This window comes from Eptesicus fuscus, chromosome 18 (assembly GCF_027574615.1).
Source record: "Eptesicus fuscus isolate TK198812 chromosome 18, DD_ASM_mEF_20220401, whole genome shotgun sequence".
NCBI classification, from domain to species: domain Eukaryota; kingdom Metazoa; phylum Chordata; class Mammalia; order Chiroptera; family Vespertilionidae; genus Eptesicus; species Eptesicus fuscus.
Window position 1 is genome coordinate 38,980,277 of NC_072490.1, and position 26,180 is coordinate 39,006,456.

Here is a 26,180-nt window from a genome sequence, read left to right on the forward strand (position 1 = left end):
AACCTGACCACGTATCTCATATGCTTTCTTATATCAGAGAAATTATTGCAACTCATTCTCAAAGTGTCCTTGTGAAGTAGCTATTTTGCTTGACCTGACCTTATTTTAATACATATGGGAACTGTCCTTCAGGTGGCAAAGGCAGGACTCACCTTGGCCCTTCTGACACTGTCGCACTTTATAAGACTATTTCCCAGTTGTTTAAAAACATTCCAAATCAAATTCTTATATTTTAACACTAGAGGCCCAATGCATGAAAATCATGCCTGGCCGGAGATCAGGGCCGATCTGAGGGGCGACCAGAGGGGTTATTCACGGTGGGGGGAGACACTGGCACTCGCCTTGGCTGGCCTGGGACCTGCAGGCTGGGGGGCAGCTCCAGCCTTGAGCATCTTCCCCCTGGTGGTCAGTACATGTCATAGCAACCAGTCATTCCGCAGTTTAGTCGATTTGCATATTAGGCTTTTATTATATAGGATAAGTCATTCTAGAATTACTGGCTTCCCAGGGCAAAATGTTAGGCAAAAAGTAGTTAAGCTCATCTCTTTCCTTGTATAGTTTTGGATTGACAACTGGTAAGAGTCCTATTCCAACAACTTAGCTCTCTAACTTATCCTTCTGATTATCTCTTCTTCCAATTGTGTTTTCCTGACCCCAAAATTCAGACAGCAATGAAACTCAACAATTTCCCCACAGGAAATAATTGTATATTCATAAACATAGTGATTTGCTTGAATGCCTACAATGCAAACAGAAAATTATGAGGATTTGAGCTTCTCTAATGTCCATGCTTATGGAGCCATACTGATCATTATAAATATTATTAATCTTTTGGACACTCATAGACAGAACACTATTATACTCCATTGATTACTAAAAGAAAAGCTGACAACACAAGAGTGATCTCCTTTTCAATCATTTTCAGGATGTTTCAGAATATGTACAAATACATATTTCCAAGCAAAAGCATTTTCTTTACCAAGGCAGCCCTCTCTTACAGTCTCTATTGACCCTTTAAGAATTATTATAAACTTATGGGTGTTTTTTATTGTTAATACTATTGATATATTATTATTGATTTTTAAAACCAATTTCCAGAGACCATAAATTCAGGCATGTGCTCAAACCAAATTAGTGGGAATAATTGAGTATTTACTCTAAGTCTAGATTTGAGTATCCCAAAATGCTCATGGGAGTAAGGGGGGCACTGGGTATCAGGCAGTGAGGGATGGTGGGGTCTGTGGTAACTTGAAGAACTCACACCCTGTCTGCAGTGGGAAGTTGCTACTTAAATCCTGCTAGCTGTGCATGAGCAAAGGCACATTATCACCAGATATCCTGATTTTTAAAAGAGAAGCACAATGTAATTATGAAATTTCTTGATTCTTAAAATATTGGCAAGTAATGAACCTTTTAAACATAACTGCTGTCTGTTTTCAGTTTGGGATTTCTCATCTCAAGTTGGCTGACAATTGGGAAGCAGCACTTACTGTTTTGAATTTGTAAACATCCTTTGTAAAATATCACAGATTCAAATGGAAATAGCTCTGTCACTCTGGTTACAAGTTAAAAGGCATCTTTCCTGAGAGGCCTTTCTTGTCCTGGTCACAGGTCTGGTATATCCTAAATCCTTGGCTGTTCTGACTCTTCCTCTTTAAAAAAAAATAATTTATAATAGAATTCAACTGTGTGTCTGTTCAACTCATCTAATTAATATAGAACAAGACATTTGTACATGCTAAACATTATGCTAGGTGCTGGGGCATAAAGAAAAACAATCTAGCTACGCACTAGAAAATGACATTTTGAGGAGTATGAATGAGGTACTAGCTAAAGATATTAAATTATTATTACTGTTGTGGCTAACATCTACTGAGTATACGAGATACCAGGCGCTGTTTTAAGTACATCACATGCATTGCTACATTTAATTCTAACAATAACCATACAAAATTGGCACTACTGTAATCCTGCTTTACAGTTAGGAGGTGGTGGAGCTGAGATGCCGTCCATTTAGTCAGGTCAGCCACAGAGATGTTCTCCTAATTACTAACAACAAAGCTATACCTGAGAAGATGAGAGCCATTCATTATGATGACCAATAAGGTGAGCCAACAAAAGAAGCCTCAAATAGAAGCTGAGAAAAGTCCTAGATTTGGACAACTTTCATATTTTTCTCTTTGTCAGCACTACTTTGATTACGGCTATCCATTTCCCCACAGCTCACGCAATTCACTGTAAATTATGAGTGTGATTAGAGTATTTTTACTCTTGTGATTATGAAACAGTAGAGTGATTAGTGATTTTATAGGTAGATATAAGTATTGATTTTGAGATACATACTTTGATTAAATGGTGATTTTGGCAATCAACCATGCTTTTATGTCTTCAAACGCCTGTGAGAAAAAAAATTCTAACCAGTGTGAAAGATTTAATATTTAATAAAAATTATTTCATAGATTAATTTGTAATCACCTCTGTTTAATGAAATCTGAAAGAAATCTGCTTATTGAGGGTGGGCTGGCATTCTTTCTTTTCCAATCGGGCATATTAAAGCAAAACCAAATTTTATTATTTTCATTTCTGATTGCTATTGTGAATGAAATAGTAAGTAAAGAGTATGTGACCTAAATTGCCTTAGTTTATTGATAATGAAACGATCCAGAAAGCATTATGAATGGCTTCAGTAAGGGTTCCCTAGGGCTGAAGTGATGTGGCCTAGATCTAGTTTCTCTCTCCAGTTTTGATTCCTTTTCCTTGGAGCTCATCCACTTCGGCCTACAAAGGGCCCCACGTGGCTCCTGAGGACACAGCAACTCCCAACAAGAGCACACTGTTGTCCTGGATTGGCCAGCAGACATCCAATAGTGCATCCTGATTGGACAGACTTAGTTTGATGGCCCGCCCCATCACCATGGCCATGGTGAGTGGTTTAGGTCCTGTATCTGCACTTGGGAACCATTAAGGACAAACCACATTCTGAAAGGGAACTTGGATACTCTTCCCAGAAGGAGGAAGAGCGGCTGCTTGCTGGAGGTAATGTACATAATTTAAAAAAATTCATGTTCATTTAATATGGTTTTATATTTTTAAAAAAAAACCTACTGTGTGCCTGTGTTAATAGGTATATAGAACAACGAATAAAGCGTGGAATTCTACCTTCCAGAAGCTTTCAGACTCTATGTGGAAAGAAAGTTCAACAGAGAAGAAATCACACAAACCCCACCCACATACCTCAAAAGATCACAGGTTGGACTATCCTACAGAATGGCAGATGATCAAGTTTCCAGAGAAGGTTAAGTACTATTCATTCAGAGTCTTCTGTTTAAGAGAGTGTGAAATTCCCTGTAGGAAGCTGCTCATTAACAATAGTTGTGTGTGTTTTTTAACTTTAATTAGCATTTTGGTATTTTAGAGAATTTCAATTATGTGAAACATTAACATTTTGGGCATATCTACATTTCCTACTAATTGAAAATAAATAATGATGAAAATAACCTTTTTTCCTAATACACATAATATATAGAGAGTTTATTTCACATCAGACATTTAGAATTTTTGAAAGCATCCACATTTCACTTCTTGCCTTTTTTCCCAACATATTTCACTATCACTACTTTTAAATAACACTGCGTTGTTCATTTTGAAGACTTTCTTTTCTTTTTCTCTTCTCCACCTTGGTGACTACTACTCATTTTTCAAAGCCCAGTTCAAATATACTTTTCGGTAGCTTTCCTTAAGTCAGTGCCTATATGAGCCCTTTAAGAGCACTGTATCTATTACAGAACCCGTTCCCTAGTCTGTACGCCAGCCTCTCCTTTATCCCAGCATCTCCATTAGCTATCACCCTGCCTGACACACTGCAGACAACCAATGTCTGTGTGTTGCATTATCCCTTCTCCTGCTTCTCCGCCGGGAATAATGTTTTATGAAATCTCTGCCGAGCAGAATACGAACCTGAGAAAATAAATCAGGGTGATTTCTTTTGGGCTTGCAACTGGGAGAGTAAGTGGCTGTGCTAGTTGTGATTTCCTTCCCGTGAATTCTCATTCGGGCAGAAATATCCTAGTAGCAAACCACGTGGTCATCTCTTGGCTCCTCTGGTAGTGGGTGTGCACCATGGCACTCGGTCACAGGCAAGCCCACTCCTGGACACTGACATTCCAGAAGACCCGTTCTAGAATAGCAAAGTAGTCTGGCCTACAGCACTGGGATTATAAAACTCAAACGCTGATTTCTGGGCTAAGAAACTCATTTGCAATGTTTTAATTTTCTTTTGTTAATCCTCACCTAAGGATAGTTTCCCATCCATTTTTAGAGGGGGGAAGGGGAGAGACCCACAGAGAGAAACATGGATGTGAGAGAGAGACATCGATTGGTTGCCTCCCACACACGCCCTGACCAGGGCTGGGGATACATGCCCTCGACAGAATCGAATCCCAGGACCCTTTAGTCTGCCGGCCGACACTCTATCCACTGAGCCAAATTGGCTAGGGCTCATTTGCTATTACTGACCACAGAGAAAGTGCTCCTGAAATTTTCATTTGCTAGGGATGACATAACTGGGGATTGAAACTGTACCCCTGAGTCTTTGTAAATGAGATATGCCCTTGTTACTTGAAGTGCTTTGTTTTGTTTCGTTTATGAGAAGAAAGCAAATCTTCAAAACTCAATTTGCCCAAATTCAACTCTCACAGAACTTTTAACTAAATCAGAATAATTAGAGAAAAAGGAACACCATGGGCCAGGGATGCTGGATAGGATACCAACCATAGAATAAGCTACCTGGGCGGTGGCCCTGGCTCTCCAGTGAGGGTGTGTAGAGTCTTCTGGGTTCTGTATTTACCTTCTCTTTTATCTTTTCTTTTGGATTCAAATTCAATTTAATAATATCCTAAAGGCCCCATAGAGACATCAACAGGGTGCCCTCCTATCACAAGGCCTGTCATCTCAGTGGCTACTCTAGTTAAAGGAACCCAGCCTCTCACAGGCCTAAACATGCCCTCCCCACCCCCACCCCCCACCCTGCTATTCATGGCTCAGCCATTCATGCCTTTGGGTTCCATGCAACACTGAGCATAAACTACTGGATTTACCTGAGGATCCAGGTGTTCTGTCTGCTTTTCCTACTATACCATTGCCAGCATAACAAATTAGAACCAAAAAATGTTCCCTCTTAATGCCAACTCAAGCATATATCCCAGATCTAGCTTCCATACACAAAAGCAAAATCCAACCTAGATGGTCATCTCAATGTTTCAGACATCTTAAACACAATATTTTAAATTGGGTGGCATTTAGAATAGTTGGAATGAAATTGTATCATTTTCTATGAGGTTTTCAAGGCCTTGTGTTCTTTGTTGTTCTCTTTTCTCTCTCTATTGGATTTAAAGACTTTATAGATTAAAAATTTCATTAAAAAAAAAAAAACTAACGCAAAACTCTTCTGAATTACAAACTTATACCCATTTCATCTTGTCTCTCATATATTTAAGAAGACTAAATTGGGATTCTTAATTTTACCCTTCCCACTCGCAACCAATGTGCCATCAGCATGACACAGAGCGCCATAGAAAGGCAAATATTTCAGCCTCTTCCCACATCCAGACCTTCTGAATCAGACACTCTGGGGTGAGGCCAACCATATCTTTATGAGCCCTCCAGGTGATTGGGCCCATGCTGCAGTCTGAGAGCCCCTTTGCTTAGCTATCCTATTTTAGCTCAACCACTGCAATAGACTCTTACTTGGGCTTTCTACTCCCACACTTATCCCTTCTAATTCATTACCTTCTCAGCAGACAAGGTAAAAATTTCCCTAAATTCCATCCAGTCACTCCTTTTCTTAATACTTCTAATGTCTTTTAAGTGCACTCAGAAAAATTTTTAAATATTTATCACTAGAGCCTGATGCACAAAATTCATGCCAAGGGCTCAGCCCTCGCAGCCCAGGCTTCATCCAGAAGGTCATTCGGCTGTCCGGTCTAATTAGCATATTATACTTTTATTTTTATAGATAGCCTATAGGGACCACATGCTCTGGCTCTTACCTATTGCTCTGATTCTTCCTGCTCTCCCATATGTTAGCATGTACTACCCCTGGGTTCTGCTGTTTGGACATGCTTTCATAAATATGTTTTTACAAAAGTTTTTTTCCTAGCTTGAAGCAAATGGCCTGCATCTGCAGAATTTAAGGTGCACTCCCCAACCAACCCAAGGCACTCCCCTCTGCCTCACCCATTTGTGCACCCATCAGATATTTTGTTATCTTCCAAGGTCATCCTGTTGTTCAGGCAGCTACCCCAGCTGGCCGGTGCAACCCTGACCCAGTCCCTATAGAAGAGAACATAAACACTCACTCGATGCTGACACCGATATACTGGTCTCAGCTCGCTGTGAGAAAATCTAGTAAAAATTTCTTAAACTCTCAAGACGTCTCTTGGCCTGGCTCCAGTTGGTGTGGACCTAACACCCTAGTCATGCCATTATCCCCATGTGAGCCTTCTGACCTGCTGGGTGGAAGCCTCATACTCCTCGCATTGTCTGCTTCTCATCCAGTAGGTCCCTCTCCACATCCATTATACACTCTCCCACCATGTCTCCTATTACATTTCGGAATTTCCACATACAAATCTGATTACTAGTTTACCACCTAACTCCATCCTAGGTCATTGAATTATATGAAAACAGGGACAACATTTGTTTTGTTCTCCACTGTGTACCCACTGCTTCTCACAATGCTTATCACATGAGAGATACTTTTAACAAAAAAAACACAAAACAAAAACTTGTTGAATGACTTCTTATGCAGGATAAAATACAAAACAAATAAAATCACTGTTGATGTTCGTTCTTAAAAATAGTTTGCTTTAGAAATGCCAGGTAACGTCTGAAGTTGGGGAATGTTGGTTGGGGATTCTTGTGTACATGGACAAATTACACATGCCAGGGATTTACCACTGGTTCAGGGGTTGTATAAGGGAAGATTCATGTGTTATTTCGTCTCCTGCGTCTTGCAATAGCCCTGAGCACTTCACTTCTCGCCACAGACCTTGACACTCTGCCTTTAGTTGTGGCCGACGCATCTTGGTATCACTCAGACAGCACCCACTAAGAAAACACTATGGGTCTGTCAGCATGCTATGCTGCTCTGATTGTGCTTTGGATTACTACCCCTTGGGCTCACCTATTAGGATTTGATTGGCTATTTATTTGTTTGTTTTGCTTTTATTTCCTCTTTTGCTTGGAAAAAGTGCCTTGAGTTTAGGATGCTTTTAGCTTCTTGTTTGGCTTTGTCCCTTAGCATTCATCCCAGCCATGGCTGGCACTTGCTGTCCAGCTCCATCCAATCTTGGATGCCAGATCACAATCCTCTGGACCCCACCTTCGTGTCTGCTCCCCTGGATGATGGACCTCAGGAGAGGGACAACTGGACAGGTACCAGCAGAGCCAGGCAGGGTGAGGTGCAAATGATGTAATTGGCTGTGGTGACTTCACCAACCCCTTATCCCTTATTCACAATCCTTTATTCTTAGAAACTACAACCCACACCCATTGTCCCCAAGACATCAATTCATATTCCACTCTCAAGACTTGCACTCAGAAATAATTTCTATAGCACACAGTAAGGTGTACACTGATAAAGCCATCATTTCAGCTTTGGGAGAGACATTAGAAGGAATTACCGGGATAGGGCCTGTGCTGGTTCATTATATGCATCAGCTTGACAGGACAATGGGGTGCCCAGGTATTTGGTTAAGCGTGATTCTGGGTATTTCTGTGAGGGTGTTCCTGGGTGAGATGAACATTGTTAATTGGCAAACTGAATAAAGTAGATTGCTTTTCCATTGTGGGAGGGACTCAATTGAAATTGAAGACCTGATAGAACACAAAGGCTGAGTAAGAGAGAATCCTGTCTTTCCCTGCCTGTTTTTGAGCTTGAACATCAGTCTTCTCCTGCCTTTGGACTCAGACTAGAACTTAAACCATTGGCTCACTTGGGTCTCCAGCTTGCTGACTGCACATCTCAGGAATTCTCAGCCTTCATAAAAGCCAATTCCTAATTATCTATCTATATCTATCTATCTATCTATCTATCTATCTATCTATCTATCTATCTATCACCTATCTATCTATCATCAGTTCTGTTTCTCTAGAGAACATAGAATAATGCAGGGCCCTGCTGGACAAAAAGAAAATTGTATGTTTCTATTTACTGTGATTTCCATGTATACTTATGGACCTGGGAAGCCCCATCCAATGTACCCAGCCACAACACCCATGGTGAACATCATCCCCAAGTTCAATGCCACAGGGAGAGGCCTGCTATAGAACCTGTTGAAATATAACCCAGTCCAGTGCATCTCAGCAGAAGAGACCCTGTAGTGTACCTACTTCTCCAACTTCTGCCCTACCTACCCCCACTCCCCAGGCTCCAGGACCCCAGTCATCCAGCTGTGGGCAGGCCTATTGCATTCCCTCCTAGGAGGAGAGGAAATGTAGGGATACATGGTGCGCTGAACTCCAGGTGTGCTGGGCCCAGCCAGGGTGGAGATGCCCAGCCTGTTTTCTTCATTCCCTGGGAAAGCTGGTATATTTATTTAAAAATAATAATTCCAAATAAGACATTGTAACTATTATTAGAAGCACATTGTTAAATGTTCAACTTAAAATATTAAGAAAAAAAATGGCTCTGCAGTTATCAGCTAACAGCTGGGCAGGCAAATTCAAATAGAACGTAAACAATCTCAGGAAAACGTAAAAGTTAATCAGACAAGGCCACTCCATGACTGTGATGGAACAAGACGATTCTGCCATCATGTTTGAAACTAGACAGAAGCAAGGATACTCTGCAACCACAAAAATAACTAAAACATCCCTTTTTCGGTTCACATAAGTGCTGTTTCTTTGTTAATGACAGCTCTCACCTATCTTTCATCCTTCCATCTCCTAGATAAAAATCATGAAACTATTTCTACTCCCTAAGAGAATCCAAAGCAAAATGGGCCCCAGCCTCCGTAAACCTGCTTTAATCACTCAACTCGGCCCAAAGCCTACAGTGAATCCCATTCCGTCTCCTTCATCTTGAAGACTCCAGAAGCTTGTCCTTTACTCAGCAAGTTAAGTAAACCTAACTGTGTCAGATGAGCTCCTCACAGCTGCTGCCAGGTGCACTTTGACATAACCTTACACAAGGAAGTGGCTGCTTACTCAAGGTCACATTGTACCAAAAGAGGGGGAGGTTATGGAAATGGATAAAGCTCCAGTTATGCAGAAAATCTCAACAGAAAACAAAGCAACTCACTAAAATGCATTAAAAGAAAAAGAAACATACCACTAAATAGGAATGAAAGAAGGAAGGTAGGGAAGGAGGGAAGATAGAAGGAGGGAGAAAGGAGGGGAAGAATGAAAGGAGGAAGGAAGTAGGGAAGGAGGGAAGGAGGGAGGGAGAGGGAAAGGGAGGGAAGGAGGGAGGTAAGTCTGACCAAGAGAAGTATCTTGTGAAAGTATTAAAGTATTATCTACTAATTTTATTGTTAAGCAATCCAAGCCTCAGATTAAATGAGATCAGTCATATCAGTGCTAGTATAACGTCTGGTATGAACTCAACACACGTTTCCTATCATCATCTTTATCATCATCAACACCATCACTCTCAATGTTGTATTATTACCAGTCCCTGCTGATGCCTGTTAACAGGTTGCCTGTTCACTCATGTATGCACAAGCAAACAAAACCATTTGCCTATTGAGCAAATCAAAAGCCTGTTCATGTATCACACAAGCAAAGGAAGAGGACAAAACAGAACTCACGTTGAGCTGAAGTTCATCTGTCCACTGTCCAATCAGACGGTAGCCAGGGTTCGTGGTGTTGGTTGTCTGGTACTGAAAGATGTCGTACCGCCCCGGGGCATCTCCATTCTTGTTAAACATGACCGGGGTGCCAGCACTACCTGCAGAAGGCAAGAAAATGACAGATTTTAGAGAGAAGCAAGATTCCTTCCATGTCTTATGCCACTGGTGATGGTCTAGAGCAGTGGTCGGCAAACTCATTAGTCAACAGAGCCAAATATCAACAGTACAATGATAGAAATTTCTTTTGAGAGCCAAATTTTTTAAACTTAAACTTCTTCTAACGCCACTTCTTCAAAACAGACTCGCCCAGACCGTGGTATTTTGTGGAAGAGCCACACTCAAGGGGCCAAAGAGCCACATGTGGCTCGTGAGCCGCGGTTTGCCGACCACTGGTCTAGAGACCTGCTAATGGACAAGGTAGCTAGTACATAACCCTATTGTTTAATGGGTTCCCCCAAAATGGTCTCTAAGGCTCACGGGCAAGCCATCACTGGGGCTGACAGATGCTATTGACAGGAGGTGAGAAAACAAACTGCCTCTTTTTATGAACAGTTCTGTTTCTCAGTATTTCTTAATATTTCATGCTAATCTTTTTATTGTGGAGAATAAAAGTAAATGGTTTTCTAGAGTACTTCAAGTTTATTATAATTAATTAGTACTGTTTAGCCTCCGACCACCTAAATTGCGGTCAGTAAAGAGCCATTTGTAAAATAATAAATACATAAACTTAAAAAGGGGCATGCCAAAACAAGCCAGAGGAAAATCATTTGAGCAAAAAATGAAATAGGATCCCAAGTCAAATTTATAGAAAATATTCCTTTATTAACTTTTGGTTGAGAATATGTTTGTATATTTTCAGAAAACAACTCCAAGACCATGTGGATTCCAGCACCAGAGAGGAATCGACAGGACTACTCCAGCCATGAAGACAGAAGAGAAGCAGTCCAGAGATGGGAAGACGCTGACGTGGCCTTGCCATACTAGCAGTTAGCAGCTGTGCATCACTGCAGGTTGCCCAGGACCAAACCAGAGAGAGTCAGACCTGCATTACCACCATTTGTCCACCATCCAGAACTGTAAGGTCAATGCTGACATGTACACATAAGGAACTGTTGGACATTGAAATTGGGTCTCAAAAGAACTGTTGGCCCAGAAAGAAACTCACTACAGACTGATTCATTTGCCTGTCACCATAACCATTATTGCTTGTCTCATTTTCGGTTCTTATAAGTGTATTTCTAATAGCACATGATCTCACTCATCTAGGGGAAATAATGAACAACATAGACTGATGAACAAGAACAGACCCAGAAACAAGGAGGCATGGATCAGACTGTCGGGCCTCAGAGGGAAGGTAGAGGAGGGTGGGGGTAAAGGGAAGAGATCAACCAAAAAAAAAAGGGGGCATGTCAGATTAAAAAACAAAACAAAACATAAAAGAAGACAAGCAAAAAAGTTTACTTAAAAGGTACTTGGATACTGATTGCATTTATAAATATTTTTGGCTATTTCTAAACTAGAGGCCCGATGCATGAATTTCGTGGCCCCGCCCACTGGTCCTCTGGAAGGTCGTTCTGCAGTCCAGTCTAATCAGCATATTAGCTCTTTATTATATAGTATTACTTTATATGATAAACAGTGTAAAATGCTTAGCAGTGTGCCTGGCATGTGTTTTATAAATATTAATTTATTTCTCAATCTCCCATTTGAACCTCACATGTTTAAAATGTTCATCTTAAGAGGAAACCAATAGATTTAGAGTATGTTAGAAAGATAAGAAAGCTAGAGAGTGAAAGATACAGAAAGAGAAATAAAAGGATACATATCTTTGAAAGTGGAATATGAGCGAAAAGTCCCTTAATATTAATCCCATGGAGCAATTGGCAAGCCACATACAGAGAATGAAACTTGTGAGTTTTGGTTAGTTTCAGGAACAGTTACAAAGGAATCGCCAAAAGTTTGGTCACTGGGTGCAGTTTCTCTCCCTTGGATTCACTGGAAACAGGATAGAAGTGGGTGGTCTCAGGTGTGAGGCTGATCTCTGCTCTGCCTTCAGGTTAACACTGGATATTCCTCATAACAAACAATGCTCTAGTCCCTGCCTTTTACAAGGAAGTTTACAGCGAGTTTACAAGCTGAAATAAAATCACTGGGAACAGAAGTTCATTTGGCTATTTTGGGAGAGGAGGATGAAGCACTTTTGTGAATTCTGGTTGTAAATTTAAGACTCACGGTGGCAGAGCTCTGCATCTGGCTAACAAAATCATTAGCCTCTGCAGAATTTGGGCCCTGGTGGCATTTACATTAATGATCTGTATGAAAGAAAAGCAAAAGCATGTTAACTGGAGGGAGGCAGTACTTAACGGTAGGAAAAGATGCCAGCGCTTAGGAAGCAGGCAAGATGGTGAAACCGGCCGCACACAAGTGATTACTCAACACAGGATGGGAGTCAGAGAAAGGGTCCAATCAGAAGAATAAGAGGCAGACAAGATTGCAATCCTGTGCTGAAAGTGACTCCCATGGAGAAGGTTTGGCCAACATTATTGGCAGAATACCGAGGCAGCTAAAGAACTCCACACCATCTTACAACTGTCAGGCACAGGATTTTATGACATTTCTAGTATTAAATTTAAAAAATATCAGAGCTGTGGTAGGCTGAATAATGGCTCCCCAAATCTGTCCATGTCCTAATCTCCAGAACCTGTGGATGTTACCATTCGAGGCCAAAGGGTTTTTTCAATGATGGCATTAAGGTTCATGTGGGGCTGGGGGGATTGTCCTGGACAATCTAGGTGGATCCAGTATAATTATAATGGCCCTTAGAAGTGAGAGGCAGCAGGAGTCAAAGGAGGAAGGAGATGGGAAGATGAAAACAGGAGGTGGGAGTGATGGAGGCAGGGGTCATAGCCAAAGAGAGCAGGTGGCTTCCTACACACACCTCAACCAGGACCGGGGACACGGAGGAGCCTGCAACTGAGGTACATGCCCTTGACTGGAATCGAACCCAGGACTCTTCAGTCTGCAGGCTGATGCTCTATCCACTGAGCCAAATTGGCTAGGGCATATAGTTGTTTTTATTTTTACCATTGTTTTATTGGCTGATATCTCAGGACCAGAACACATGCCTTCAGATACCCAGACTTTCCAATGCACTAAAGCTGACTCTCCTAATGGGCACCTAATTTCAATTTCTCTATCAGGGTAAGTATCTTCCATTTTCCAAACAGCAGGCTAGAGCCCACGGAGAGAGAGGGTGCGATCTATGAGTTATGCAGGTGTGGTCTCACCAGCTTGAGCCAGTGGCTGAGTCTGTTTGGCCAAAAGCACCACATCAACTTGTTTCATCAACATTGTATCTAGACACTACCCTCAGAGCCCGTAAAGGCACCCGCTGTATCCCAATAGGATCTCTGAAGCTCTCTCTATATAGGAATCAACAGGAGCCTTTCCAGTACAGACAGAGGAAAACGAACAGAAAGAAGTTGTTAGTATTGGCTTTCTACAGTAAGCCTTCCAAGTATATAAGAAGAACAAACTAAGTCCGCATTTTACATGTTACCAGACAGAAAATAACCCTGTCATTTTGTAGGAAGACAGTGATATTCAGATGCTCACCTTTCTTTGCTTTCACATTGGGTACTAGGATCTGCTGTAATTGTATAACTTCTAGTCATTATGCAATATGATGAGCTTTTCATTGTCTTCGAGAGGAGAGAAGAATATGGGAGGCCTGGGGCTCCGAAAGATTTCAGGCTCACCAGCTAAATATTCACCAGAATGGGACACACCATCTAATCGCTCTCTCTTCCTACAACCTTTGTTAGGCAAAATGACTCTTGTCATGCCCTTTCCATTCTCATTAAAGTTCATGCTTTAAAAAATTAAGACAGAAGAGCTGAACACTTTATCTAAGTGATGACTTGTAATAGCGTATGTGGTTTTGACCTTTCTGATGGATTCTGTAAAGCTAATGGATTATTATTTCCACAATACTTTTTAACAGCTTCCCTGGATTTCTTAAAAGAGAAAAAAGGGGATTATGTTCAATGAACTCTATACAGGGGTGGACAAAAGTAGGTTACATAATACAAATAAGTAATACAATAATTAGCACTGGCCAGGTTGTCAGTTGGTTAGCTGGTCATCCCCATATGCCAAGATCGAGGGTTCAGTATCTGGCCAGGGCACATACAAGAAGTAACCAATAAATGCATGGATAGGTAGAAAACAAATTGATATTTCTCTCTCTCTTCTCCCTCCCCCCACTCTCTCTTTAAAAATCAATATTTTTTTGAAAAATACAATACTTAATAAATAATAATACAAGAATAAACTGTTTTGCAAACTTGAAACTATAAACCTACTTTTGCCCACCACCATATAAAAAAAAAGGATCATAGCACTCCAGAGAAAAGAAAGAAGTTATCAAAGAAGAAGTGATCATCTGCAGAAATGTCTCCAGGTGTCAGGATGCCGGTGCACTGAGGTAGTGGAAACAGGGCCTCTATAGACAAGATAGGATAGTGAGAGGCTGGATGACAGGATGTACTCAAGTCTGAAATCTCTATTGGGCCAGAGTATCTGAATGGAGCCCTTTCTTCCTGGGTAGAGAAGGACCTAGGATCTAGATTGCTCAGGTGTCCAAACAGTCCTCTGCATCAAGGTATTTACAACTGTCCTGTTCTCACTTTCCCACCCCATGTACAGATTCCAGAAACACGGCACTGATTTGTGTTCCACTTATCTAGCTCTGCTCAGCACACTACCCTAAACCTTTGTGCTCCAAATAATAACAACCCATATTTTGCAATTTGGGCAGGGCTTGGGGACAGCACCTCTGGTCCCCTCATGTCAGCCTGGCAGCTTGAAGCCCACATGCTTCACAGTTGCTGCCAGCTGTCAGCTGGGACCTTAGCTGGGGCTGTGGTAGGAACACCCATATGTGGCCTGTCTATTTGGCATCTTGGCTTCCTCCCAACATGGTAGCTGTGTCTGCAATACAAATGTCCTGAGAGAATGAGGCAGAAGCCTCTTCACCTGTGTGCCTTAGAAATCACATCGTGTCACTTCTGCATCAGTCACAAGCTCACTTAGATTCAAGGGGAGGGGACACAGAGCTCACCTCTTGACGAAGGAAAGCTCACTTCATGTTTCAAAAAGAGCACATGAGCCCTGGCCAGGTGGGTTGGGGCATCATCCCAAACATCATAAGGTTGCAGGTTTCATTCTGGGTCAGGGCACACACCTAGGTTGTGGGTTCCATCGCCAGCTTGGGTGCATATACTAGTATGAAGCAGCCAACTGATGTTTCTATGTCTCCCACCCTTCCTCCTTCTCTAAAAATCAATAAAAACGTATCCTCCTGTGAGGATTTTTAAAAAAGCACATGATATGTGTCATCTTTACAAAATATACTGCAACCCAATCCGTCTTCTGGAAACTAGTAAATCTAGATATAGACACATCCCAGATTAAATATGCCATTATACAGCAATTCTCTAAGATGTTGTATCCAAGGCAACAAATTTATTAAATTTTCATCTACAGGTATTGACATCTGCTTAGATGGGCCAACGTAGGTATAACTACATAAATCAAATTTAGGCTCAGGTCATTGCATTCATTGGGATGCAAAGAAAAACATGGCCAGAAGCGACGAAGATAAAAGTAGTCATCTTTTCTCTTGGTGCATCATAAGAAGAGGTCAAGTGCTTGGTGAAACTATAGCAATATTTTCAAGACATTCTATTATCATTTCCTAAATTGATGCTTTGGTAAATGTGAGGGTCAGAGTTATTAAACTGTGCTCTATTGGTCTGGAACAAAACTCCTAGGGGTGCAGAAAGTTTTGTAGTAAAGTAACAGAAGAGAACACTTAGACTTAGTTGAGACCCCAAAAATCAAAACACTACTAAAACACGTTAAAGAAAGGCTAAATTTTTCACAACAGACTAGCAAGAGACTTGCTTTCTAGATCGGTCTCTGTCATTTGCTAACTGTGAAGTCTTGAACACATATTTCCTCCTCTGTAGTATTTTATTTCTTTATATAAAAATCGAGAAATTAAATGAGTGAAAAATGGCAAATTTCTTTTCATGAATAGCTGTTCACTTAAAGTGACGTGGAATCCATTAAGTCTAGCACAGATTCTGTTTCACAAAACTGCGGAGCCCCGCCATCAACAAACGTCACAGTGCCTCAGGAGCCAGAGGTCTCCCGGCTGTCTTCACGGCAGAAAAAAGTCCTCAGAGAAAAGGCGATTATGTGGAGCACAGGGCAGGATTGCAATGGTGTCAAAGAGAGAAGAAATAATTGATCCTGCCTGTGACCTCCCACAGAGCATCCACTCTACGATGAAGAAGCAGGAATGAAGTAGTCAGCCCTTCCTCTCAGACATTTACAGGGACAGCCTGTGGGGTTAAGGGCCCAAGGACCAGTGTAACATCATCACTACCCAGATGTGTGGTTCTGACTATCATGATTCTTAATTCTCTGTGAAGTTTCCTTATCGTAAAAAAAAGGGTAAATAATAGTACCTACACCATGTTGGTGTTTAAATATTAAATAAGCCAACACGGGTATGCAGCACACTTTCTGGCACTCAATAATCATTCCATACACATGGGTCCTGTGTCTCACCCGCAGCTCAGCATCTCTGGCTCATCAACGGACAAGACCGTTTTGACAAAATGATTCTACGGAGGACTATTTGGAAGAAGCATGAGGGAAGAGTCACCAAGAACAGTCTCAAAACGATAATTTTGGTCACTCTTGTAAGAATGGTTATGCATATCTATGAACCAGAATACAAAGCCCAGAGACTGACCCAGCTAATGGAATTTAGTGTTTGATAAATAATGAAATTTACATGTGTCTGTCTCTTGGAAAATTAATTCTATATTTTAGGAGCTTGTGTAAAATCAGGAAGAAACTATAAAAAGAAGATCGTTTATAGTTAGACTACTTTCTGATTTAACACACAGTCATTTTGTCTCCATCTAAACTAGAGAACTGTTGATCCCCAAATAGGGTATGATTCCTCTTCATCCAAATACTAGAGAACTCCTGGAAGATTGATAGAATACTGTGGGTTTAAGTGGATTGTTGTTTATAAGCAGAAAAGCGAGAAGGTTTCCTTTAACCTTAATATAATCACCTGATCCAGGAAATTAATATTGATATAATATTACTTAAATTCATCTGCAAATTTTATTAAAATTTCTCCATTGTCTCACTAGTGTCCTTTTTCTGGTATAGGATCAATTAATTTTCCCACACAGCATTTAATAGTAATGTCTCATTAGTCTCTTCTAGTCTGGAACAATTCCTCCACTGGCCTTTTTCACGATGTGAATACTTTAGAATAGTACTAGTCAGTTATTTTGTCCTCTGTTTCCTTATGATTAGATTGGGGCATGTATTTTTGGCAGTAAGACCTCAGAAGTGATGTTCTAACCTTCCCGCATGTTAAGGTTGTATCTAAAGGCCCCGTCTGTGTCTTGAAGCCTGAGAAGCAGGAGCACCCATGTCTGAGGGCAGGAGCAGAGGGAGAGAGAATTTGCCCTTCTTCTGCCTTCTGGGTCTCTTCAGGCCCTGGGTGGGGGAGGGGGAGGTTGGAGGAAGCCCACCCACCTTGGGGAAAGCCCTCTCTCCTTTACTCAGTTCACCAAGTCACATGCTAATCTCTTCCAGAAACACCCTCATAGATGCACCCAATGGTACTGCTTTGCCAGCTATCTGAGCATCACTTTGCCCAGTCAAGCTGCCTCATAAAATTAATCATCACATGATTAACCAAATTCAATGCAATCATGAATAAACCCGACTATATTGCGAATTAAAAACAGAACCACACTGGAGTGAGAAAATAAGAAAAAAGAATGCAAATATTTTAGGAAAACAGTATTTGAGTAAATACTGTAAGATTGAAGACAAAAAATAACTGTATAGAGATAGTGTACAATAACTAATAAATATGTGTGTTTTCACAGTTCTGAATTTATATTCACTGAGGAAGAACTTGACTTCATATAAAAACCTATTTTAAGGAAAGGAAGACAAACCATACTCCCAAATATTTATTCACTCGTTCACTCACTACTCTCTCACTGCTCGCTCATTCATATATTGATTCAATCTTTAAAATTAGATAATCAACCAGGTTTTGACACATACTCAAGAATAAATAATCATTCAATATGTAACTTATAAAGCAGAATGCCAACACAGGACTCCTAAAAACACCGATGTTTGGAGACTCACCATTGAAATTAACGTTGCGGATGTACTTCAACAACTTCTTGCCCCCAGCTTGCTCCATCTCTGGACAGACGCCCCGGTAGTCAGCACAAAGATCCTTGTTCATGTGATGCAGGGCATGAGCCATCGCATAGACTGCATCAATCACGAACTGAACTTTCCCCTCCTGCTCATAGTTGGAATCTTTGCCAATTCTCTCCTGTCCTGCACATTAAAACAAGAAGCACACAAAGATTGGTGTTGAGTAGAATGTCTAAATTTGTCTTTACTTTAAACTATGCTTAAAGCAAACAATGTTTTGAGGACTAGGACAGTGCAAGCCACGTAGCCACATGTGACCACCATATTAGGTAGTTTTTAATAGTTGAGTTTGGAGCATATCACACTAATCTTTCCAATCATTATTACACGAATTTTAGAAGCAGCCACTACACTATTCAAAATGTGGTGGCCCCACAGAATCGAGGGATCACTGGGATTAGGAACTGGGCTGTCACATTCAAATCTTTAAAGCTACCTTACTCTAGAAAGGTCAGAGGCCTAAAGGAAAATGATGGAAAACAAATGAAATTCCACACAGAGCTCACTACCTTCTACATATCTACTCCATCCACCTTCTGTGTTGACTGTCTCAATTGTTGGTATGACTGGGAACTCAGATACTTGGGCTAAAAAATCTGGTGTCATTTTTCATTGTTTCCTGACTCTCACTCCCCATTAACCACATACATGTACATGGAGCTAATGAGTAGCCAAGTTCTATCAGTTCTACCTCTGATACAATGAACAGTTTTGGCCAAACTAAAAATGCCCTATCTATGGGCTCCTCATCTCCCATCAGGATGCAATGCCACGTGTCTCCATCTACTCATTCCTCTGTGTCCATCTTTCCTACTACAAAGCTAATCACTTCAGCCCCATGCTCCAAATGCTTCAATGGCTCTCCATTGCCTCCAAGCCCTTTCCGCTGATAACTGAGAATGTTCATCCCCATCTGCCTAGTAGCAGTAAGAACAGACATTGTGTCCCCCACCCCACTGTGCTGGAAACTTTGCATACATTATTTCTAGCCTCACTTTGTGAGATAAATATTATTTATCCTCATTATCCAGATGGAAAAGCTGAGCCTTATAGAGATTAAATCATCTTTCCATAGTCATTTACAGACAGATCAATGATGACCATTCAGGTTTGTCAGGCCCCAAAGCCTTCTCCCTATGTTAGCCTACTCCAGGCTTTCCCTACTTTTTTTTATTGCCAGACAAGTACAATTTTTTATTGTTGTTCCAGACAGGTACTTTTTTTTTATTGTTGTTCCAGACAAGTATGGCTATTTTTTTCCTGAATACATCATAAACTCCAATGTTAAACAATCTTTGCTCATGCTCCTTACTTTGCTAGAAATGTCCTTCCCCCTTGCTTTTGCCCATCATAATTTAATTTTCTCTCCATGGCACAATTCAATGGTAGCCTACACTGAGCCCCTCAATCACAATGAAAGATTTTACAAAACACTTCAAATATTTATTATAAAATTAATAATAGCACTATCTTTTAATGCTCTAACATCTATCTCCAAGACTTTCATTTCTTTTCTTATTCCCAACACTGAACAAAGCATTTAGTATCTAGCAGATTCTAAACAACAGTTATATTAAATTACACAGTCACTTAGTTCAAGGTACCAGGAACTCTCTTCAGACCTCTTGTCCCTCTATGAGAAATAATTAGCCACAGATTGCCTTCCACTTTCGCAGCACTAATCCCCAAATTGTTTCCTACGGCACATTTGTGTAGTGCAGACACAACGGGAATTCTGCACCCTATCTTATTCTCCTGCGAAGGGTTCCTGACAGTTACATAGTTGTAGACTTCTTTACCAGAGAATTGTTTGGAGCATTTACTATTATAAAAAAAGTATAATTTCCAAGAAGAAAATTCAGAATTTCCCAAATTTACTTGAATTTGCATCTTTCCTTTTCAGAGTACACAACACTATCTTATATGGCAGACACTTCTGTGGTTTATGTTACATTTAAATAACAATCAACTGATGCTCACTGCTAGTCACTTGAGTTAGGCCTTTCCGCATGTTTAGAGCGGGATTTTTTTCAAACGAAGTTTTTATTGATTTTTAGAGAGAGAGAAAGGGAGAGGGAAAAAGAGAGAAATATCAATGTGAGAGTGCAACATCAATTGGCTGCTTCCTGCCCGCCCTCTACCAAGGATTGAGCCCCACAGCCCAAACATGTGCCCTGACCAGGAATTGAACTGGCAACCTTTTGGTGCACAGGATGACACCCAACCAACTGTGGCACACAGGCCAGGGCTAGAGTAGGAATTTTCTTTTTTAAGATAAAATTCCTCATGAATTCCTACAGCTACTTCCAATTCAAACCCAGGACTAGAGGGTGTTTCCTAACACCTATACCTCCCCTTTTCCTGAGAAAAATGCTCATTCTTGATACCATTATGATTATTCATTCACTTTATCCCATGGTATGCAGATAACATTTTAAGAAAAACGATCATGTCTAACAAACAGTCTAAATAATGTAATGTAATGAACAGCCTTGTGCAAATATGTGCTTTTCAATTTTTGTCTGGGTATTTTGGTGCTAGATTCTTAGAAGTGAGGCTGCTTTGTTAAAGAGTAAATTCATATGTATTTTTGCTAATTATTGGCAGATTCATCTTCAACAGGTTTGTACCACCTTGCTTTCCCACAGGCTAAAGATGAGAGTGTTCATTTCCTTACCACTTCACCACCCAAGTGTATTGTCAAACTTGGATTGTCTTTAATCAGACATGGAAAAAAATGCTACAAGGGTATTTTTATTTGAATTTTTCTTATTTTAGGGGAGGTTGAACATCTCCCTTTAAAAGAGCCATTGTATTTCTTTTTCTGTCTATAATCTAGCCCAGTGGTCGGCAAACTCATTAGTCAACAGAGTGGCAAACCGTGGCTCGCAAGCCGCATGTGGCTCACGAGCCGCAGTTTGCCGACCACTGATCTAGCTAATTGTCATAAAAAGTTGGTCATTTCACTATCTTTAAAGGCTTTTTATTAATTCTTTGATATTAAGTTGCAACTATTTTTCCCTTAGGTTACCTTAAGGTTCTTTAACCTTAGATATTTCTTTTTAAAATAAAATTACATTAGGTACAAATTGTGTGTGTGTTTTTTTAATTATCGGTTTCTTGTATTCTTATTGCTTCTGGATTTTCAGTCATGGTTAGAAAGAAATGTCCCCACTCTCAGAGTATAGAAGATCCATGTTTTCTTCTAGAATCTATTTTTTAAAGATACATTTTGATCCACTTAAAATGTATTCTGGTGTACAGTATGAAAAATAAATAAAAACTTATCTTTTTCCACATAGCTCTTCAGTTATAACATATAACAGTTTAGCTTTTCTTACTGATTTGAAGTGCTTCCTTTATTATATACGAGATGTCCATATAAATTGAGTCTCTTTCAGGATTTTAAAAATTTGTTTCATTGTACCAATATTAGATTTTCACTTATAAGAGTTCCAAAATATATTTTAATAACTGCTAGATTAAGCTTCTCTCTCACTATAAGTGTTCACCCACCAAAATTGTTCATGTTTTCCATATTTCCCTGGTTATTTTTATTTATTTACTCAAATAAAATTTGTCACCCATTTATCTAGCTTGAGAAAGAAAAAATCTAATGGTACATTAATAGGGCTTATGATGTATTTATAAATAAACTTAGCTAAAACATATCTTTATGAAGGTGAGTCTTTCTAGCTGTGTTTTTCCATTTGCTCAAGCTTTGCTTTGCCTCCTTTAATAGTGTTTTAAAGTTACTCTCACATAGGTTTTAGTGTGTTGGTGAAGATAGCCTAGGTATGAGATTTATTTTTGCTAATATAAATATTGCATATATATATGTATATATGTACATATATATACATATACACACACACACCCTATATAATAAAGAGCTAATATGCTAATTAGACCAAATGGCAGAACAACCTTCTGGAACAACCAGTGGGTGGGACTGCGAGGGCCAAGGCAGCCAGGGCACAAGGGCTGAGCACCTTGCACAAATTTCGTGCATTGGGCCTCCAGCATATACACAGCGTGGCCAGATTATTATGATCTCTGAATGCATAATAATCTGACCACTCAGTGTATATCCTATCTAATAATAGAGTAATATGCAAATAACCATCACTCCGCTACACCCACGATTGGGCAGCGGGAGGCTGGGGGGGCGGGACTCGGGGTGGCCTCTCAATGGCCTGATCCGCAGCCGCTGAGGGTGTCCGTGCTGGCTCCAGGCCAAAAGCCTAGGGTCATCACGACCAGAAAGGCCTACCGGTAACCAGGAAGTGCATGGAGCACCACTTGGTCCCTCCCCTCCACTTCCCCCACCCCTGGCCCACAGGCTCCCATCAGGCTGGATGGCCAATGGAGAGCCATAGGGAACCGGGCTGGGTGGCAGCGAAGCGGGACTGGGGATTGGCGAGCTCCTGCTCCCTCCCCCAGCTGACATTCTTCTGAAAGGCACGTGGAGCCTCCACTGCACAGCCTTCCTGGATGAGGACTCACAGCTGTGAGAGGCTCCAGAGCAGAGACTTCAACAAGGACTTCAGCGCCTCCTCAGGGGGGAAAAACCACCACCTCCCTACTCCCCAGCTGCTTCAGTGTCTGCAAGAAACTGCGCATGCTCCTCCCTGAGAGATGGGCGGTTCCCTGATGGTGGCTGGGCCAGTGCAGGGATGGAGGGAGGGAGGGCGGGGCAGGAGCAAGGGGGAAGCCCCGGTTCCCTGCACCTCCTCCCACAGGCATAGCCCTTCCAGGTGTTATGATAAAGAGTTGTGTTTTTCTAACTCTGTCCAGGTAAAGGAAACAAGTGTCTGTTGACTTCTGATCTTACTCTCTGAGCCGCCAGTTAATCCCTCTGGATGCATCATATCCAACCTCCAAAGGATCCGAGGGGCAGGTTCAACCTTCATTCCATAGATGAGGAAACTGACCAATAAACACATGGGTCTCATAACTCAGTGTCAGCTCCCGCAGAAATCTCTGGGTAATAACTCAGATTGTATATCTAAGGGTATATTTTCTTCTATTTTCATGTTTAATTCAACCCCAGGAATTAAATAATACAATAAAGAATAAAATGAGTTCAGAGGGCTCAGCATTGAATTCCCAGAGCCTTTGGTCCCACACAAACCACAGAGCTCAGTTATCCTGAGATGAAAGAAAAGGAAAGAGAAACATGAAAGGTTTCCTAGCTCAGTCATAGAGACATCTCATAGCCACATACTAAGGACATGGCATTAACTTAGGGGTGGAAAGGACACAAATGGAATAGAAGATGGAGCCATTTCTGTTCAGATTCAAACCAAGTTAACAAGGCAGAAAAAAACACTGGACACCATGAAAGAATGAGATGAAATGGTTTGGTAGGGAGTGTCACAGACCTCGCAGGGACAGCACCTGGGGCTCCGGACATGATGGGAGCAGAGAGGGGGCTGGTTGAGAGGAAGTGCATGGAATGGCCTGGGATTAGGAACAAGAGGGTGATATGCAGAAGGTGGGCCCCACCGGGTGATGATAGGGGGCAAGCCTGCGGGAGGTGGCCAAGTAGCCCCACCTCTGCTGAGGGGTGCATGCATCTGTCCTGGGAGCTACGGCTGATGGAGAGGGAGGCTATGGCTCTATGTGGATGAGTTGCCAAAGAGAGCTTCCCTGCAGCCAGAGTACTCAGTGTTCTCAACACGGCGGGAGCACAGGATCACATACACAACGTAACGAAAGAAAAAGCATCCTATTCCCAACTTATTCACAGACTTCTGTTTCTGGTATCTATATTCCCAATGTGTCCACAAGTAAATTTGGAAAAAGAAAAAAGATTTGTACATGATATGACTGCATCTTTAGAAAACCCAAGTGATCACAACCAGAGCACTTTTAACACCTAATGAGCCCAATACACTGATGAACAAAAAGAGACACAGATGCATGAATAGACTGTGGAACCTCAGAGGGAAGGCGGGGGACGGTGGGTGGGTGGGAAGAGATCAACCAATGGTCTGTGTACATATATGCATCATCCCTGGACACAGACAATGGGTGGTGAGGGCCTAGAATGGGTTGTAGGCTGGAAAAGATTAATGGGGGAAAGGGGACCTATGTAAACCTTTCAACAATAAAAATTTAATAAAAAAGAGTAAAAAATAAAAATAAAATAAAAGCTAAGAATAACTGCCCTGGCCAGGTGGCTTCATTGGTTGGAGCTTCGTCCTGTACATTGAAAGGTTGCATGTTTGAACCCATGTCGGGGTGTGTGTGGGAGGCCACTGAGCAAGTGGTGCCTGGAGAAGGGAGGCTCCTCGGAGCTAAACACATTCCAGGCCTCACCCATGATCCCAGGCCCATCCTCTGCTGAGTGAGACCAGACCTCCCAGCTTCCTGTTGAGTCCCTGGTCTCTGAGTCATAAGGCCGCTTCCCCATGTTTCCCAGAATGGACTGCTCAGTAACCATCCATACTAATAAAAGGGTAATATGCTAATTAGACTAGGTGACTGGACATCTTCTGGACATCCAACTTCCTTCCAGAAATAGCCACGGTGGTGGGGGCTGAGGCAGAGGTGGTTAGTGGCAATCAGGTGGGCAGGGGAGGGCAGTTGAGGGCCATCAGACCAGCAGGGCAGGGCAGTTGGGGGCCATCAGGCCAGCAGGGAAGGACAGTTGGGGCCTTCAGGGGAGCAGTTAGATAGCGATTAGGCCAGCAGGCAGGCAAGCAGTTAGGAGCCAGCAGTCCCAGATTGCAAGAGGGATGTCTAACTGCTGCTGCCCTGTGAATGGGGCCTAAACTGGCAGTTGGACCTCCCCCAAGGAGTCCTGGATTGGAGAGGGTGCATGCTGGGCTGAGGGGGATTTCCCCACCACCACCCCATGCACAAATTTTGTGCACCGGGCCTCTAGTCCTATGTAATAAAAGGCTAATATGCAAATTGTCCCCTCGACCAGCAGGCAGGCCGCCAACCACCCATGTCCCCTCCCCCTGGCCAGGCTGGTCGGACCCCACTCATGCACAAATTCATGCACCGGGCCTCTAATATTTATATATATACACTGAGTGGCCAGATTATTATACTTTCAGAGATCATAATAATCTAGCCACTCAGTGTGTGTGTGTGTGTGTGTGTGTGTGTATTGCTGTGTGTATTATCACTATTTTTTTGGTAAATGCATAAAAGCTATTCTTTATTTTATTGTGGTTACTATTTTTTTTAACTCTCACGAAACACTTTAAACATAGTGCAAGTTTGAAAGAATTTTCCAGTGACCCACCACTATTTTACTATTCTTATTTTATAGGGCCATTCATTTTCTAACATTCATTTTAAAACCTGCTACTTTACAAATTTCTCTTATAATTTATAGTACTTAAAAGAGGCAATCTTGAAGGCATTATGACCACTATAAAATATATACTATGAAATGGGTTCAGACTAATAATTCAGGAGAGCAGTTTCTGAACCGCACTCATAAAGACATTCATCCCAGAAAGAATGGCTTGAAAAATAATTGCATTGTTTTAAATAATGAACCGTTTTATTATTTGTGAAATACTGCGGGCTTTATCCCTCTCTTGGAGAGTGACCAGGTACCTTAGCATATTAAAGGCTCTAAGACTTAAGGGATACATTTGTCTTTGGGGTTATCAGGACTAGAAAAATGTACCCTTATATCAAGAAAATCAGAAGTGGCCAGTTCATTAAAAAAAAAAAAAAGTTTAAAGTTACTTTCCCTGCTGTGGCAGACACAACTGTCTGTCCCTTTCTGAGAGCCTCTGGTTACTCATTTACCACCTGCCCCTCCTCCCCTAACAGAACTCTATTCTCTAGAATGTTGGTGGCCTCCTGTAGGGATGAGCTGTTCTGGACTTCCTTTGAGCCTCACTGAGTCTCACTGTTTGTTTAACCCAATCCAATTTCCTCATCCCAAGGGCTAATGTAGGAACAGGCATGGCATCTAATTCTAGCCAGTGAGATGGAAGAAAGGAGTTTAGTTGGGAG

The 26,180-nt window shown here is 41.5% G+C and overlaps 1 protein-coding gene across 2 annotated transcripts in view; it reads right to left on the reverse strand.

Annotated features, from left to right (window-relative positions):
- GRM7 (glutamate metabotropic receptor 7) overlaps window positions 1-26,180 on the reverse strand; it is a 734,510-nt gene that overhangs the window by 206,382 nt on the left and 501,948 nt on the right. For both annotated transcript variants that reach the window (XM_054729938.1, XM_028161218.2), the window contains exons 6-7: window positions 18,114-18,314; window positions 9,810-9,949 (exon numbers count right to left, since the gene is read on the reverse strand). In XM_054729938.1, coding sequence (XP_054585913.1) covers window positions 9,810-9,949; window positions 18,114-18,314 — 341 coding nt within the window. The remainder of the gene's footprint in view (window positions 1-9,809; window positions 9,950-18,113; window positions 18,315-26,180) is intronic.